General features: G+C 43.7%; 1 protein-coding gene across 1 annotated transcript; it reads right to left on the bottom strand.

Moving 5' to 3' along the window:
* Nucleotides 1–1,036: 1,036 nt before the first annotated feature.
* LOC141016783 (immunoglobulin lambda-1 light chain-like) lies at nt 1,037–19,317 on the bottom strand. The gene is made up of 5 exons (XM_073491327.1): nt 19,275–19,317; nt 18,867–19,182; nt 4,149–4,192; nt 1,733–2,049; nt 1,037–1,697 (listed from the first exon to the last, which is right to left on the bottom strand). Exons 1-5 carry the CDS (start codon nt 19,315–19,317, stop codon nt 1,512–1,514), a joined length of 906 nt encoding a protein of 301 aa, XP_073347428.1. The 3' UTR covers nt 1,037–1,511.
* Nucleotides 19,318–19,383: the final 66 nt, after the last annotated feature.

Raw genomic sequence — 19,383 nt, 5'->3', positions numbered from 1 at the left:
GGTGTAAACACTGATAACAAGCTGAGGATGGCGCTGTTGTTCTGCTTTTGCTGCTCAGCTGGTGGAGACGAGACGCAAAACTGCTTCAAGGATCGATTTTAAATCAAACACATCTCAGGAGGTTCAGGTGAAGCTTTTACTCCAAGTTTAGCTAGAATACAAACAACGTCCTGGTTATTAATTATTATTGATGAGTATCATTCAATGATGATTCTTACTTTTACTACTGAGTTTCTGCAGCTGGCCCCCAACTTGAACATAACACAACATATTAAGACATGTGGGAAAGGATCATAGTGTGCATATTTTTAACAACATCAATACAAAGACAATTTATCATTTATCCTTTTTTTATCCTGTTTTTATATAAATGTTCATAATGTGAGTAAATGATGTCATATTTTCTTTATGATTTATATATTTTGTTTTTCTTTGTGAAGCATTTTGTGATTCAGTCTTGAAATGTGTTACATAAATATAAATCTTAGTTGACGTATAATCAGTAATTACCAATCCATTTCATCTCGATGACGCTCTAAGAGTTAAATGACATTTTATTGGTTGATGAAAAATAAACACAGCCATCATTTAGCCATCATTAAAACTGGAGGCAGACTGATGAAGCTGCTGTGTGATCATTTTATAGCAGTGGTAGCTTCAAAGCAGCTCGCTCTGCGGTTTGTTCATGTGTGTAAACAACAGTGTCATCAGCGTAGAGTTTTACATCCACACTGACACAATTATAAAAGGGGCTCAGCACTGAACCTGGTGGCACAGCCTCACCTACTGACTTGTATATAATAGCTATATGTTTCTGTTTGCTTCTCTTTCTTTAGCTTTGTTGTCCTTGTTTAGCTGTATGCTTATATTCACATCTTCCTGTACATTTGTTCTTGCTGCTGTGTGAAAGTATATTGAGAGCTACTTACAACCAGAGTCAAATGACTTGTAGGTGTCAACATACATGGCCCATGAAGTTGATTCTGTTTCTGACTGTTGCTCTGAAGCCAAACTGAAATCCATAAAAACAAGGCTGTTTCTAAAACACACACTGTGATTTTTCACTTTATTGAGAATGTTGCACTGAAATAATTTGTCAAAGCTGCCACACTCGGCATCATGTATTAAAAAGAAAGACAAGAAGAGAAAAATAGTAAAACAATCAAATATCTAGCAGACAGCTAATGATTCAGCTTCATTTTCTGTTATTATACAAGTCACAATTCAAAGTGGAAATAAACTCGAGGATGAAAATAACACTATACCACAGAATTTATACTCAGTCACTGCAAATATATGTGTCTATATATGTAATTATATATGTAGGATGACTGTATCTAATCTGTGCATAAAAAGATCTGTTTCACAAACAACCACAAAACATGAAAATATACATTTGTGACTGCTGATCAAAGTGATCAATGAGATGAACTGATGAGATTTGATGGTGAGAAAAGGCGAGCAGAAAACAGTCAGTCAGCATGTGTGCAGTTGGTGGACGGTCCCTTGTTTCAGAGGATCATCAGCAGAGAGAGTCCACAGCAGTACACCAGACTCTTCACTATCAGCACTGTGTAGAGCACACAGAGAAGCCTGACCTGGTACTGAGACGGCCCAGGACCTGGTGGAACCTCTGAAACAGAAAAGAGTCCAAAAGAAATGTCAGTCCTCTGCTCCTCTGCTGTCTTTGATAGCGTCTCCACATGAAGCTGACATTGCTGAACACAGTCACCAAGCCTTCATTACCTTGTTCTCTTTGGGCCTCCACTGTGCCCCCCTCGTGCTGGACGGAGCAGCGGTATTTATACGTGTAGAAAGGGTCCTGATCAACGAGGAAGATGGCGGCGGTGCGTCCCGACTCTCTGAGCTCCAGCTGCTCTCCCTCAGCAGGGAGCCACTCCTCCTCATTCTCCTTTCGTCTGTTCCAGGAGAACTGGACCAGAGGAGGAAACATGGCTGAGGCCACACACAGCAGGGAGCTCTTCCCCTCCAGGTGGGCTCTGGATGCTGCTGGGTACACGCTCACCACGGGCTTCACTACCTGCTCATCTGAAGTTTGACAGCAGCAACAAGAAGGACAGACACACATTGACACAGTCAACAGCAGCTTACAGCACTGCACTGCATTCAGTGTGATCCTGGAAACTACATGGACTCTGATCACTAAACTACTCATCAATACAGCACAAAGTCCAACACATAGACTGGATTCACCTGCACATCAAACACACTCATCATGTCATGTCATCATATGTTATATGGGGACAAACAACATCATGTGTTCAGCACTTCTTTCTTTCAATGTGCACATTCATCATTATTATGACGTTTACTAATAATAATATAACATCATATTTTCATACGATGGAAAATCTTCATGTGTATCATGATAAAAGACATATTATAATAAAGGACATATTTACCCTCAAGTTTAGTACGCGCTGCCATTTTAATGTTTACATTATCCACCACATATTATAAATATTTTTAAAAAATGCATCTTGAATTTCATGTTTTTCATAAATATTTACACTTAATACACAATAACAGATACATGTTTTCATATGATTAATGTAAAAAAAGATGTAATTTTAATATAAAAGAAGGTAAAACTTTGTTGGTTTAATGATATAAAATTTGATATAATTATGAAAATGTTCTTTTGCAAAATTCAAAAGTTTCTTTAAATATTAAGTTAATATGTTTTACAACAAAATATATATATATATATATATATATATATATATATATATATATATATATATATACATACATATATATATATATATATATACATATATATATATATATATATATATATATATATATATATATACTTCACATGAAATACTAACATATGACAGATTTACCACGGTGTACTTTAGTCCAGCCGCTAAAGAAAAACAAGTCAGTACATCAATAATATCATAATGCTTTTTCAGTATTTTTACATTTATACACAATTACAATGATATGTTCAGATATGTCAAATATGAATAACGACTGCTTTGTAATATAATATGAAGAAAGGTAAGAATTTATTGATCCTTCACAGGAACTTCACATATGATTAAATTAAATGTCTCATCTCATCTCATTATCTGCTGCTTTCTCCGTGAGGGTCGCGGGGATGTTACCCCCCTCTTATCCCCCGTTCAGGGGGTTGCGGGGGTTGCTGGAGCCAATCCCAGTTACTCTATGGGCGAAGGCCAGGGTACACCACTGGACGAGTCGCCAGCTCATCACAGGGACCTTTCTGATGGCAGAGGCTGCCACTTAAGGTGCCATCTGCACATCAGGAGCAATTTTGGGGTTCAGTATCTTGCTCAAGGATACTTCGACATGTGTACACAATATTATCATCAAGTGCTGCTAATACATTTACATTTAAGTATTTGAAATTAGGTTTGACATTATTCTTTTTTGTTGTTTAAATTATACATGAAATTATTAATTAATATATTTATTATTATATATCAATTATTTAAGTCAATCACCATAAAAATATATATTTTCATGTGCCATTGTTTATCATACTATATATATTTTTAAAATATATACGTATTTATATTATATTTTAGTCTAATGAGTATATTTTATATTTATTGTAAGATCATATTCAGTGTCTGTTTGTCTTCATGTATAAATATATCTCACACTAAAAGACATATGTACCATCATATAAAATACAATTGTCATGAGGTCAGTTGGACCATTTAATAAAGACTTATTAATTATCCTATACAACATATTTAAAGTTAGATGTTTTTCAGATACATTTCCTGACATATATTAAATGATGTTTAATATCATATATGATGTTGTTTTATAAAAACAAGAGATGGTGCTGAATTACTGAGAGGATCAAATACTGTATATTTGTAACATTGTCAATATCAAACTTTTTCTATATGAATCAGTTTGATCTCCTGCAGAAATAAAGAAGAACTTCAGTTGTGCAGTGAGATTTAAACATCTTTTCAGGAGTTATGAACCTTTTTATGTAACAATAGCTGCATGGCTGCAAGAATTCTCTACTAATTATGAACAAACTAACATGTAAAGCCTGAAGCAGCAGAAACTCATTAAAAACACATTTTCAACTTGTTCAATAAAACAACTGAAGGAAAATGAAGCTTTATTCTTACCTGATACAAACAGTTTAGTTCCAGAGAGAAAGATTAAGTAGTAGTATGTCTTGAAAGACCACCATCCTCCCACAGTGAGACAGAGTAATACAAAAACCTGTGTGCTGTTGAACGTGTCGGCTGAGGTGAATGAGTCCAAATGATGAAGCAGGATCATATTTCAGCTCCATGATGTGTTTCTCTAATGTTCATATCAACATGACTGTCTCTTCTTTTATTGTCTTTTTAGACACACTAGCAGTGTTGCTCTTTGGATGCTAATGTCTGTCGCTCCACTACTTTAGTCCACATGGATTGGACCTGGACCAAAGGATGGATGGATGGACTGACATGACATTTTCTACAGACGTTCTTGGTCCCTAGAGGATGAACTTCATTCACTGACTTTGTTGATTCTGACTTTTTATCTAGCTCCACCAGCAGGTCCACCAGTCCCTGGTCCTCAGTTGGTGGCCCAGTCGACACCTGTTCCCGCTTCCTTGTCGGCGGGTCAGCAGACTCGCTCCAGAGCCGGACCAGTGGTCTTTCCTGATACCCGTCCAGACCTCCAGCTGCCGGCCTCCTGCTCTGCCTTGCAGCAGTCCTCTGTTCCTGTTCTGCAGCAACCTGTCTGAGCTGAGCTGCAGCTGTCTCCAGTTCCTGTGCTGAATCAGTCTCCTGTGGCTGTGGTTCTGTAACCTCTTGTTTTCCTGACTCTGACAGCTCCACCAGCTCCAGTGGCAGCTCCTGCCAAAGCTCTCAGGGGGGCAACTGTTGTGATGATGTCTGAGGTGACTTAGGTAAATGAACGCAGCTGATATTGTCATGACCTTCAGATCTTTGCAAACACAGGGGGAGAGAGGACGCTGGCGCTGTCTGTTCGCTGCTTCTCCCCTCAAGCTTCAAGTTTTAGTTTTAAGTTTTAAGTCTTGAGCAAGAACTACTAAAAAAGCTGCAATACTGACTACTCTTGCCACCAATTTCTGTGAGTGATTCATCGGTGGAACTGCCAGGTTGATGCACGGATCTTACTGACTTGGGCGATTTCTCTATCCATCCTGTGGCTGGTAGCAAGTGTCAACGAACAGGTATTGGTGGTTAGCAGGACAGCTAACTGGCCTCGGCACTCTCAATCCTGCCTGTATCTCCTGCTCTTGGCTCCCTGGACACGCGACACGCTTCATACTCTCCGGTCTCGACTTCACCGGCCATGTCCCTGATGTACCCTCTGTGCAGAGTGACTCGCCCCCGAGTGTTTCTCCTCCTGTGTGTGCTACCTCTGTGGCTGATGGCTAACAACAGACGCGGAGCCCAAACGCCCGGCGTAATGAACTTTTCTGCTGCTCAACTGATGAAGCTGGAGGAAAAGATGGCGCCAGCGTGTGCGGCCGGCCGTCTGTCAGCTCTGCTTCGATTGCTGTTTGCAATAATTTTATTTAATGTTCTTTGTCAGGATGTGTCTGCTCTCATGGTGTATGATCGCCAAGCACTTTTTGACATTAAAACATCTCAAGAGAAGTTGGTGAGGTATGAATCTGGTGATGGAACTTCAAGATGCCCACCATTCCTGGCGTCCATACCAGCCTACCTGTGTCGCTCACCTGTCTCCCTCTGGAAGAAACGCTCCAAAAAACGGAGGAAGCGGGGTGAGAATGGTGAGAATCAAGGCCTATCTGAGAACTGGCCGAAAAACCAATCCTCATCATCCCCCAAGTGAATTCTCTACGGCATCCTGGCCAATGGGACTCCGGTGGATCCAGCCTATTGTGCCCCGTCACTTGCCAGGGAACCAACCATGCACACCGGTGGAAACTCCTCACCCGAGGCGGAGCCGAGCCCGCTACGGTGGCGTGAACCATGCGAATCTCCGGCAGCTGTCTCGTGCCACGACACCTGGACACGAGGAAATGGATCTCCAATTCGCTCTTCTTAATGCTAGATCAATTGTAAACAAGACGTTCTTGCTACATGATTTCACCACCTCACATGAACTGGATTTTATGTTCCTGACGGAGACGTGGCTGCAAGTTGGTGAGTTCACCCCATTCTCTGAGCTTCTCCCTCCTGGCTGTCTATTCCTCAGCTCCCCACGGACCACCGGCAGAGGAGGGGGGCTAGCGTCGGTATATAAATCCGGTTTCCAATGCCAGCAGTCATCATCTGACTCCTTTTCTACCTTTGAACTGCAGACATTTGTGTTGAACTTAACTTCTCCGATTCTGTGCGCGCTGATTTATCGCCCACCTCAGTTCAACAAGGATTTCATACAGGATTTTGCTGACTTTGTGGCAGAAACAGCACTGAGATATGATCGGTTCATAATTGTTGGTGACTTTAATATACATGTCTGTTGTGAATCAAGGCCCTTGGCCAAAGACTTTATGAACCTTATTGACTCGTTTAATCTCACCCAGTCGGTGGCTGGGCCGACGCATGAAAAAGGACACACACTGGACCTGGTGCTTTCCCATGGTCTAAAGATTCACATCACTGACATTTGTAACACTCATATGTCCGATCATTTTGCTGTTTAATTTACTGTTACTGTGCCTTCCTCTAATGTCAAACCATGCGCTCCAGCGCGCCGCGTGCGAACTATTAACTGTTTCACGGTTTCTCAGTTTTCTGAAGCATTTAATGCCTCTGGGCTCCTCACCTGCGAGGACCGCTGTAATCTCAGTGTTAACGAGATCATAGCTCTTTTTAATTTTACATGTAGTGACTTAATGGACTTGGTGGCACCTTTTAGATTGAAACGCTCTAAGCCGCTGACAGAACCATGGCTAAATGACACCACCCACTCTCTCAGACGCGCTGAGAGAAAGTGGAAGAAAGATCGTCTTCAAATCTCATTAGATATTTTAAGAGATAGTTTATCCGACTATCAGAAAGCTGTTAAAGCTGCAAAAACTAATTTTTTTCCCACTGTTGTGTCAAACAATAGCCATAAACCTCAGTTTCTTTTTAATACACTGAATTATCTTTTAAATACCTGTAACTCTTCTTCCATTGTATCTTCACCTGCACTGTGAGAAATTTCTTCAGTTTTTTAATGACAAGATCTCTGCTATCAGATCTATCCCCTCCCCTCTTACCTCTGATCCTGCTGCTTGTCCTATATCCTCAGTTAGTTTTGAGGCATTTGAGCAGGTGTCGCTCTTTCTTCTAACCAAAATAGTCCAGAAGCTACGGCCATCTTCCTGTCCCCTTGATAGCATCCCATCCCGCTTTTTAAAGGATGCTTTTTGCACCTTATGGCCTTGTATTGTCGACCTGATTAATTCCTTTTTGATGTCTGGCTGTGTGCCGGCTGCTTTCAAACATGCTGTGGTGAAGCCTCTTATCAAAAAGAACAACCTTGACCCATCTGTTCTGTCGAACTATAGACCCATTTCTAAACTTCCTTTTTTGTCAAAAGTTTTGGAAAAGGTTGTTTATGAACAGCTCCAGTCACACCTTGACCTTCATGGCATTTCTGAAAAATTCCAGTCTGGTTTTAAAATACGCCACAGCACAGAAACAGCCCTCCTTAGAGTTTTTAATGACTTGCTTTTAACTCTTGACTCTGGTAACTCAGCTGCTCTAGTGCTCCTGGACCTAACTTCTGCATTCGACACTGTAGATCACGAAATATTGTTATCACGTCTCGACCAGTGTGCAGGCCTTAAAAGCACAGCCCTCACATAGTTTAAATCTTATTTATGAGAGAGGTGTTTTTCTGTTCATATGGGTGAACACACCTCTGCCACATCCCCTCTTAACTGTGGGGTGCCCCAAGGGTCCATCTTGGGCCCTATTCTTTTTTCAATTTATATGCTTCCCCTGGGGTCCATATTTAAAAAACACAATATATCATTTCATTGTTTTGCTGATGATCTACAGATCTACCTGCCTATTCAAACCAATAGCCCTGCCTCCACCCAAGCTCTGCTGAACTGTCTCAATGATGTTCACACGTGGATGGCTTTAAATTTCCTGAATATTAACAAATCAAAAACAGTAGTAATTCTATTTGCGAATTCTGTAACAGCATTATTGGTCCACTAGCCTCCTACTGTCACCCTACTGCTAGGAACCTAGGAGTTATCTTTGATTCTGCTTTTAAATTTGACAGACAGATAAGTTCAGTCGTCAAATCTAGCTTTTTCCAGCTAAGACTACTAAGTAAGGTGAAGCCCTATCCCCCCCTACCTGACTTTGAGAGGGCGATCCATGCATTTGTCACCTGTCGTCTCGATTATTGCAATTCTCTTTATGTTGGACTGGACCAGCAGTCTTTGAACCGCCTACAGGCTGTCCAAAATGCAGCAGCCCGATTGTTGACAGGCAAAAAAATGACCTGATCACATATCCCCTATTCTTACCTCTCTTCACTGGCTCCCTGTCCAGTTCAGGGTTAAGTTCAAAATCTTATTGTTTGTTTTTAAAAGCCTGAATGGTCTAGCCCCTCCTTATTTATCTGACCTCATTAAGCCTCACACTCCAGCTAGAGCATTGAGGTCAAGCAACCAGTTACTGCTGGTTTGCCCCAGATCGAAACTAAAGAGCAAGGGCGACAGAGCATTTTCAGTTGTGGCCCCTAATTTATGGAACAACCTACCAGTCCATATTAGAGCAGCTGAAACTCTGGAACATTTTAAATCACTTTTAAAGACCCACCTCTTCTCACTGGCCTTCAACTCACCCTGACACCCTGACCTGTTATTTTCATCTTTTAGTATAGCTTTTATTTGTTTTACCTTATCTTAGTAATTGTTCTTATTGCCCTATCTTATTGTTACTCTATGTTGATGATTTATGCTGTTTTTATCTATATTGCTAGCACTTGACTCTATGTATGTTGTGCAGCACTTTGGGCAACTAAGGTTGTTTTTAAAAGTGCTATATAAATAAATTTTGAGTTGAGTTGAGTTGAGTTGAAGCTAAACTACCACAATACTCCTGCCTGTATGTCGGTCATAAAAGAACTTGGTCTCCTACGTCGGCTCCGGTACATCCACAGAAGCTCTCGAAGAAAATTTGTTTTCTCCCGGTCTGATGACGCCATTCCCTCCGTCTGGTCAGCTGTGCGCCCTGTCGCATCTCTCCCTCGTCATCAGAGCGCTGTCACTCCATGGATTAGTAGCAGTGACACTGGAGCAGCTGCAACAGTGCCATGCATGGACACAGTCAGTAAGCGCGGGGTGAATTTCAGTCTACTTAAACAAGTACACAGACTCACTACTTCATCCAACATTAAAATCGAACTTTTCAATGTCCAATCCCTCACAAATAAATCATGCCTCATACATGATCACATACAGGAAGTGTTTGGATATAATGTGCCTAACAGAAACCTGGCATCAACCAGATGTATTTTCTGTTTTAAATGAGTCCTGTCCTCCTGGCTACGGTTATCTCCAACAAGCCCGCAGCTCTGGTCGTGGTGGTGGCTTGGCTGTCATCTACCTAAATCACTTGGTCCTGTCTCCCCTGCCCCTCCCTGAACTGTCCTCTTTTGAATGTCTTGCATTCAATAGCAAGCATCCTCTCCCCATGACTGTTCTTTTAATCTACCGCCCACCTAAACCAAATCCACATTTCATCCCAGATATGTACAATCTTCTTTCCACCTTCTGTTCAACTTCCCCCAACATCATAATTCTTGGAGATTTTAACATCCATGTCAACACCCCCTCCTGCCACCTTGCCTCCGAGTTCCTACAGCTACTGGACTGTTTAAACCTCATGCAACATGTTGACTCCCCCACACACATCAAGGGGAACATCTTGGATCTTGTTATCACTGACTCTGCCCCTGTAAGTGGACCTTATGTGTATGATATGGGTGTGTCTGACCATAAGGTAATCTCTGTGGAGTTACATTTTCTGTCATCATATATCAAGCCCAAACGTGAAATATGTTTCAGAAACCTGAAAAACATTGACACAAAAAATTTGGCTTCTGACCTCAAACACCTCCACCTTGTGCCTATGTCATCAGTCACTGAAACTGTGGACTTCTACAATACAACCCTGAGAAACATTCTGGATTTCCATGCACCCATCAAAGTCAGGACAGCAACATTCTCCTGCTCTGCTCCCTGGTATTCAAGTGAGCTGCGGAAAATGAAGGCAGCTGGACGTGCCCTTGAGCGCCGATACAAGGCTTCTGGACTTACTGTCCACAAGCTGGTGTATCGGGACCACCAAAAGACTTACTCCAAGTCCCTTAAAGACGCTCGGTCACAGTTCTACTCTAACATCATCCAAAGCAGTCCTGGAAATTCCAAGCAATTGTTCTCCACTATAAGTCACCTCCTTCAACCTCAAAACCCTCTCCAGCTGCCAACCCTCAGACTGATATCACGTCGCCCCTCTGCTCCTTTCCAGAAATCACTCAACTTGAGGTGCAAGACACCATTAAAGGGATGAAACCCTCCACTTGTGCCCTCAACCCCTTTCCCACTGCCCTGGTGAAAGCGCACAGCTCTGCCCTCTGTCCTCTGATTACCACAGTTATAAACCAATCTCTTCAGACTGGCCATATACCATCTGCACTAAAAACAGCCATTATCAAACCACTTCTCAAGAAACCCACCCTTGACCCTCAGGTACTTGCAAGCTACAGGCCCATATCCAATTTGCCATTTCTCTCCAAACTTCTTGAGAAAGTAGTTGCCGGCCACCTACAGGATCACCTCCAACACAACAACATCTGTGAAAAGTTTCAATCTGGCTTCCGCTCCGCCCACAGCACGGAAACAGCTTTATTGAGAGTCACAAATGACCTGCTGATGACTGCTGATTCTGGTTCACCATCCCTCCTCATCCTCCTCGACCTATCTGCAGCATTTGATACGGTCGACCATCACATACTGCTCCAGCGTCTACATGACTCTGTTGGCCTCAGAGGCACAGCATTGAGCTGGTTTGAGTCCTACCTCACTGGCAGGTCAAAATACGTTGCCATGGGAGGATCAAGGTCTCGCTCACATGCTGTTGGCTGCGGGGTTCCACAAGGGTCGGTGCTTGGACCCATCCTGTTTATCCTCTACATGCTTCCCCTCGGTAAAGTTATCAGAAGCTTTGGGATATCTTTTCACTGCTACGCAGATGACACGCAATTATACATTAGAACGGACACTCATTCACCACCATCAGCAGCATCACCTCTCTCCATGCTCACTGCATGTCTGGAGGAGATAAGGGCGTGGATGAGACATAATTTTCTCCAGCTGAACAGCTCGAAAACTGAAGCCATCCTCATTGGTTCCCCTCATCAGATTCGAAACTCCTCCATAACCTGCATTACTTTCTCTGGCAAGGACATCCCTCTATTATCAACAGTCACTAACTTTGGTGTCAGGTTTGACCCCCAGCTAACCTTTGAGGCCCACATCAATCACCTCTGCAAAATATCCTTTTTACACTGTAGTGTCTGAGTGTTTCTTATACCTCCTGAGCTCTGAGTGACAGGACAGGATGGGACAGGACCAGATGCTTCCCTTTAAGTATATGTGGGAAGGGGACAAGGTAGAGGTCTCATGTCCAGGAGAACAACATATTAGTCCTGTAGTGTGCGTCAGAGAATAGCTAAAGGAAGAGGCCCACACTTAGGACTGACCAGTTCAGAGGTTCAAGATTGATTCGATGTATACATTTTCATCTAAGTATAGAGAGACTAGCAGGTCAACTTCAGATAACATCAATATAGTCACACACACACATTCACGTACACATATTCCCTTGAGAGATATTCTCTAGAGGTGTTATGCAGACCTATTCTTTTCACACAGGATAGAGGGGCTCTCAGTGTCCCAAAAGTAAACAATTAGAGGAAACAGGCGGGCATGAGCAAATGAACTCTAAAAAGGACCTGCACACCAGAGAACGGGGGTGATTTTGGTTGATCTCCTAAGACTGAGGGTCAGAGAGGAGTTCTGATAGAGCAGAGGGCAAAGCATTTTGGGCATCACTTTGCCGAGATTTGAGAATACCAGGGAGTGGCCGCTGGCTTGAGATCTGTTTCAATAAAGATTGCTCTGTCAAATCCACCCAGCCTTGCCTCCGCAGAATCTGTTATCAACATACTACACGCCGACACCTTTTTGAGGACGACAGCCCATACACTTCACCACCTAAGGAATATAGCCAGACTTCGTCCCACACTCACCTTAAGAGATGCAGAGAAGCTTGTCCACGCCTTTGTCTCCTCCAGACTTGATTACTGTAACGCACTTCTCAGCAGGATTCCCAGCAAGAGCATACAGAAATTACAACACATTCAAAACAGCGCCGCTAGAATCCTGCTGAGAGTATGCAGATATGAGCATATTACAACCATTTTTCACTCACTACACTGGCGACCCATCTCCACTCGGATCGACTACAAAGTCTCCCTCCTAACATTCCAGTGCATCCATGGCAATGCCCCCCAGTACCTCAAAGAACTCCTCATTCCCCAGACTTCAGCACGCTCACTCCGCTCCACCAACAGCCACAGACTTCTCCCCCAAGGACTAAGCGCGGCTGTCGGGGAGGACTAACAGCTAAGCTAAAAGCTAACCCCTATAAAACGGCACTTGCTTGGGATATGTTTACAGCAGCTGCCACTTACAACGATCACATCAACATAAATGAGTATGCCATGTCTGTGTCAGCCTACATCAACAAATGCAGGATGTCAGCGCTAGCAGATCCATCACCACCCGGGCCAACCAAAAATCCTGGATGACTGATGAAGTACGCAAAATGCTAAAGGCACGGAACTCAGCTTTCAAGTCTGGCGACAAGATGGCACTGAGAACAGCAAGAGCCAACTTGAACCATGCCATCAGACTAGCAAAGTGTGCTCACAGTAAAAAAATCCAAGACTTTTTCCATGATCCCACTAACACCAGGGATATGTGACAAGGCATACGGACTACCACCAACGACAGGATTGCCCCTCCTGCGTGTGACGATGAGGTGCGAAGGTCTCTGAGGAGTGTCAACACACGGAAGGCTCCGGGCCCTGCCAACATACCTGGGCGGGTGCTCAGGGAATGTGCAGATCAGCTAGCTTGTGTCCGAACAGACATTTTTAACACATCTCTGGATCAAGCCAAAGTCCCATTATGTTTTAAAACTGCCTCCATCATCCCAGTGCCAAAGAAACCTCAAATCACATCACTAAATGACTACAGGCCCATCGCACTCACTCCCATTATGATGAAGTGCTTTGAAAGACTAGTAAAGGAGCACATCACCTCCAGACTCCCTGCCACGTTTGACTCCTTCCAGTTTGCCTACCGGCCAAACCACTCCACTGAGGATGCCATCTCCACCACTCTTCACTTGAGCCTTGCACACCTGGAGGAGAAAAACACTCATGTTCGGATGCTGTTCCTGGACTTCAGTTCAGCGTTTAATACCATCATTCCACAGCATCTGGTAGACAAACTGGGACCCCTGGGCTTCAGCACCCCCTGTGCAACTGGCTGCTGGACTTCCTCACTGAAAGACCACAGTCAGTGCGGGTTGGTCAGAATACCTCCAGTGTCATCACCCTCAACACAGGCTCCCCTCAAGGCTGTGTCCTGAGCCCTCTGCTGTTCACTCTGATGACTCACGACTACGTCCCAAGGGCTACCACCAACCACATTGTGAAGTTTGCGGACGACACAACAGTGGTGGGCCTCATCAGGGATGACCACGACCTGGCTTACAGGGAGGAGGTGGAGCAGCTGGTGGGCTGGTGTAGAAAAAACAACTTGATCCTGAAGGTGGAAAAAACCAAAGAGATCATTGTCGACTTCAGAGAAGCAGCCCAGCCACGCTCCACTTCTCATCAACAACACAGATGTGGAGGCAGTCAGCAGCACCAAGTTTCTGGGGGTGCACATCACAGACAACCTCACCTGGTCTGTGAACACTGCGGCACTGGTCAAGAAGGCACAGCAGCGTCTGAACTTCCTGCAAAGGATGAAGAGAGCCCTCCTGCCCCCGCCCATCCTCACTACCTTCTACAGGAGCACCATAGAGAGCATCCTGACCAGCTGCATCTCCATGTGGTGTGGAAGCTGCAAAGCCTCTGACTGAAAGAGGTTCTGCAGCATTCGATGCAGGACCACAAGGCTCTGTAACAGCTTTTTCCCCCATGTCATCAAACTGCTGAACTCTAAGTGAAAATTGTTGTTTATTCTTAACTCAACTATGTCACTTTCAGTAATTTGCCCTTTTAAGTATGTTTCTGTTTTTGGATATTTATTTTCTTATTGTGGTATTTTTTGATATACTTTCATTTTAATTCTATGTTGAGCCTCTGAAATGAAATTTCGTTCTGTGTTCATTTGTTGCTCACAGAATGACAATAAAATCTGTCTAAGTCTAACTATTTGTACAGTTTGGATGAACATTACACAGTGATCATCAACAGATGGGTCGCCATTCATGAGTTCACCCTCAAGACACCTTTAGATGTAAAGGTAACTACATCTTAGAGCCAAATAAAGGACAGTGGCACTGGGCCTGATAACGTGCAATTAATAAAACTGTTTACAGTTCAACTGTTGAGGAGATATAAATGCAGTGTTGTAATTGTTTAATTGCCAGTTCATCCTGATAACTATGACGACTGAGCCGTATTTCTCTCAACAACACGATGGATTTCCTCCTCTGAGTTGTGGTAACGTTAGCCATGTTGACTTGACCGTGGTGTCAGAATAATCAGAGACATGAGCCTCCGACCGTAGAGCAATATTTTAGTGGAAACCTCTGTCAACGTGTTGTTGAAACCATCTCAGCAATAAAATTCATCACATCTTCTATGTAGTGGCCATGTTGTTTCCACAATAAGAGCTGATGAAGCAAATGAAATCAACAAAGTCAGAAGAAAAACATTCCAGGTTGGAAAGAGGACCATCCAAGAAAACGTGTTAGTGAAGCCTCCAGGAAGCCATAGAGGTGCATTGCTGAGCCTAAAAGCTTCAGAATGGAAGTTGATCAGAGCGTCTGGACGATTTTCAACCAGACTGAAATCTCCCTAAAGGGACAGACATGGCTGCTGCTGCAACTGGTTTGATAAGGTGTTCAGAAACAGGACACACTGTTGTAAAAGCTTGTAGAGTTTAATCATTCATGAAGAAAATTATAATACTGAACATGATGATAATAATAAATTACATTTATTATTTTCTTTTTTTGTGGCTCAAGGAGGGCAACGCCCTCTCGCCCTCTATTGGCCGGCCGCCCCTGTAGAGATCCCTCCTTTACCACCGGTCCCACCAGTCCTCTAGAGCTGCTCCACCAGCACCACGGGCCTTCAGGGTCGTCCTGCAGAGCGGCTCCACCAGTCTGGTTGTTTTCCAGCCCAGCCTCCAGTGTGGCTCCATCTGTGTGGCCAGCGTCCAGGCCTTCACCCTCCAGACCTGCTCTGTCCATTGTCCTGAGGTCTACAGCTCCACATGTGTCCTGCCCCGAGGCAGCCCACCTGAGGTCTCTTTCCCCTCCTCACCAGCCTCCAGACGATCTGCCTGAGACCTCGACTCTTCTGCCTTGTTTTGTTCCTTGTAAAGTTAATTTGTGTTGATTATAACTTTCTGTGTGTCCCGTGTCTGCATCTGGCTCCTCTACTCTCCACTAAGAACATCAGTGTGACAGAAACTTGAATTCAGAAGGTGTACAGTTGTGTTTTTCTGTTTTTGAGGAGAAAAGGTGTCAAAATATTTTCTATCTGGACATTTTGTGAGTTTATTTTGTTGACTTATCAGGCCGAGGAGCAAACCTGCCTTCACATACATGTCAACATGTCCCAGCTGAGATGATATGAGAGCTAGCTGGTTAGCATGCTAGAGCTCAATTTACATTCACAGAAATGTTTATTTAAAAAATATTTGAATTGTTTTCAGAGTTTTTGTTTTTGTTTGTACTTGAATGTATTTTTCCATTGAAAGCTGACTTTGCACTCCCCTGTCAGGTTCTGGAGCCAGGAGCCACTGTGGTGTTCAGCAGCACAGACAAGAGTTGTTATTGTGAGCCAATAAAGTTCTATCAGGTCAGAACCACAATCCAGAACCTGCATTATGTAACTGTGGTGAGCGGGGAGCATCACAGTGTGTAACTCTTTACAGCAGCACATCACACACAGCACCATATCAGTGACTTTAGTCCAACTGGATCATATTTTATGGAGAAAATGTTTTCTGGTTTTCCCTCTGATGTCCTCCGGCTGCTCTGCCTCCACCTGATGCTAACGTTAGCTACGACTTAGCTCTGCTAGCTGACTCTGCTCGGAGCACCGCCGGGGAGTGTTGGTGTTTACACCGCTGTCACAGCAGCTTCAGACCGCCAGGGGAAGGAGGAGGGTTTTAGGTCCGGGGCCGGAACGGGCAACAGAACCGGGCTCAGCAGCCTCCGTGGACATCATGACAAAGGGGAAGAGACAGAAGAGGACGCTGACAGGAAATTAAGAGCAGAGACAGAGACAGTGACCGAGAGACAAAAGACAAAAGACAGAGTCTCCGACTGGCTTTTAGTGGTCAGAGACAGCTTCACTAAATAAAAGTCTGCAGACAGACGCAGAGCTGTGTTGTGTGAAGCACTTGTTCAAACTTTGAGTGCCACACGGCAAAAAAGGCCTGAGTGTTTTGTTTGTAGTTAAAATGTAACGTTTCATTACATCTGACAAATTGTTACAGAAACCTGGAATTTGTATTTACACAGTTGTGTTGGCAAATCGCACAAAATACACATTTCTACATATTGTTGCTGTAACGCAGGTTACAGATGATGATCATGAACATCCCGACAGCAATCAATAAATCAAACGCTCTGACAAATACCAGAAAATAAATCCAGTATCTGTGGCTGCTGCAGGCTCTAATAAGCCCGTCCAATGGTTCTATTTGACCCGTATGAAATGATTGGACAGGCTACCTGTCTGTCTACATACGTACCTGTCTGTCTGCTCGCACTCTGACCTTTGCACTCTGCATCACTGCGTATGACCGGAGTCTTCCACAGGGCGAGGTGATGTTTGCTAAAGCTGTTAGCGAGCTAGTGGCACAAGAATGGCAGAGAAAGTGCAGCGAAAGTTCCCAATGCTAACATGCTAGCTGGACAGTGGTGAGTACTAACAACAGCCATGTTTGTTGTTCACGTTCATGATGATAATGTCAGCTGGTCTCTTATGTGAGTGAGACATGAGGTGGTTGGGTATGGTTAGCGACGACGATGTGCTGCGTTCACTGTCCACAGCCTCTGAGCCTGCTCTTCAGCAGCTTGATAACTCAGGAACACAAAGCACACAGCCCCTGAGCCACAGAGCGATGAGCAGCAGCGGCAGTGACAGACTGTCGTTCAGCCGCTAAACAAGTAGCACAAAGCACACGCACAGACCCCCTGAGCCAATAACAGAGCTGCTGCGGCAGCAACACACTCCTGTAGCGGCTAACGTTAGCATAAAGCACACACCTGAGAAAGTGTGGCTCTTACCGACCCCGACTTTAATACAAATTGTTCAAACTACCATTGACTTGTACATTTGTGTCCGTCTGGCCTCTCCGGACACAAAGTCAAATCTGTCAATCTGTCAAACGAGGCGATGCTGATCAAATCTAAACACAGATTCTATTCCTGCATCGACTGTTTCTCACCTCAGATGTTTTCACAAACACATTTTAGCACCAGATCCTTTGTTACCAGCCTGACACCATTTTGTTTCCTGTTTCAGAACGGACGAGCCAAAACCAAGCCCCGCCCACCTCGCAGTGGCTTTATTGGTCCAGTGCAGCCCAGTGCATTCTGGGAGGTTCATCTTTTTTACCTCTTCAACAAGAGCAGTGAAACACTTCTTAAACATGTGACCTTTGTGGCCATGTTTGTTTGTTTGTTTGTTTGTTTGTTGTCGGCCCTTGATGACACAAAGTCATTTCAGCCTCTGTTCATATAAAATCTTGACTTGTGCAGCTTTAAATGTTACAAAGTGTTTCATTCTTTAAAGTTTTCAGTCAGTTGATTAAAAATCAAGTCATTAACTTTCCAGATGCTGAAGTGTCGGTCTGGAGACACTTTTGTCCTGATGGTGGCGCTAGAGGAAAGGTCAGGAGGTCACCATAAATGTTAGGGTTCATCCTCTGGGAAGCAGAAACATCCACAGGAAACTGATGGAAATGTGTCCAACAAGACGAGCGTCCTAATAAGCCGCTGCTAGAAGGACAAAGTCCTGAGCTGACGTGTCCAAGATTTGTCTTTTAAAATGTAATAAAGTGAAATGATGTGGTGAAATCTGCTGAAAGGTGTTAAACAACAAGTGCTGCTGGAAGTGTTTTCATTCAGAGACATTAGTGTTGTGAGGGACGGATGGACTTTATTCAGCAGCAGGACGTTGGGCTGTAAACATTTGATTATGTTTGAGATCATTTTATTGAAATATTCTGAAGTATGTTTGTTGTTTTACTGATTCATCTGGATTATGTTTGAGTTTGTCATTGAATTATTTTCCTCTTTATTTTATCATTGTGTTTGTGTTTGTGTCCTTTTTCCTCACTGTGTGAAACAACAATAAACCTGCTGGAATATCTGATCAAAATATAAATAAATATAATATGAAATAAATCCTTAGTTCAGTGTGTTTGTGACTGTGGCTGAGATGGAGGTGAAATATGTGAACCTGGGCTGTGGTTTACTGCTCTCTTCCTGTCACAAACACTGTTTGACATCTGTTCATCTGTTGGTTTTTGTTCAGGCTGCTCGGATCATTTCTCACTGTGGGGATCTCTCTTCTGACAGGAGCAGTAGTAGGTGGCTGAATGAAGGAGTTTAACTTTCTGGATCTTCAACTCACAGCCGTTCTGATTCTTCACAACTGAGAAATCATTTTGCTGAGGATGATTGTATGTGTAATCTATGTTACAACTGTTCTTGTTAATCCGCAGAATCCTTGTGAATGTTTCTGTGTCTTTCTTCTGGTACCAGCGTACCCAGTCACTGTAACACTGGTCAGTTCCTCGACAGCTGAAGGAGACGTCTCCATCAACTCTCCTGGTCAATGTTAAATCGTCCTGACTCAGCTGTGCTGCCATGGCAACCAGCGCTGTAGAGAAGCAGACAGATAGATGAAGGTCAGTGTGACAGTGTTTGTTCCAGGTGGACTTTGTTGGCTCCTGATTGGCTGGAAACACTCACCTGAACACAGACAGCACAGAGCAGCAGCTGGGAGGAAAAGCATTTTGTGCAGTGGTGTTTCCTCTGGTGAACCTGGGGAGAAGTGGCGCTCTGACGCAGCTGAGGCCAA

Source organism: Pagrus major, chromosome 21 (genome assembly GCF_040436345.1).
Source record: "Pagrus major chromosome 21, Pma_NU_1.0".
In the NCBI taxonomy this organism is placed as follows: domain Eukaryota; kingdom Metazoa; phylum Chordata; class Actinopteri; order Spariformes; family Sparidae; genus Pagrus; species Pagrus major.
This window is presented reverse-complemented; position numbering and strand designations above follow the sequence as displayed.

Coding starts and splice junctions, on each gene's coding strand:
- LOC141016783 (XM_073491327.1), bottom strand. CDS start 19,317: ATGCTTTTCCTCCCAGCTGCTGCTCTGTGCTGTCTGTGTTCAG. Junction 4,193..18,866: donor TACTGCTCCTGTCAGAAGAG/AGATCCCCACAG, acceptor TTTCAAGACATA/CTACTACTTAATCTTTCTCT. Junction 2,050..4,148: donor AACTAAACTGTTTGTATCAG/GTAAGAATAAAG, acceptor GTCAAACTTCAG/ATGAGCAGGTAGTGAAGCCC.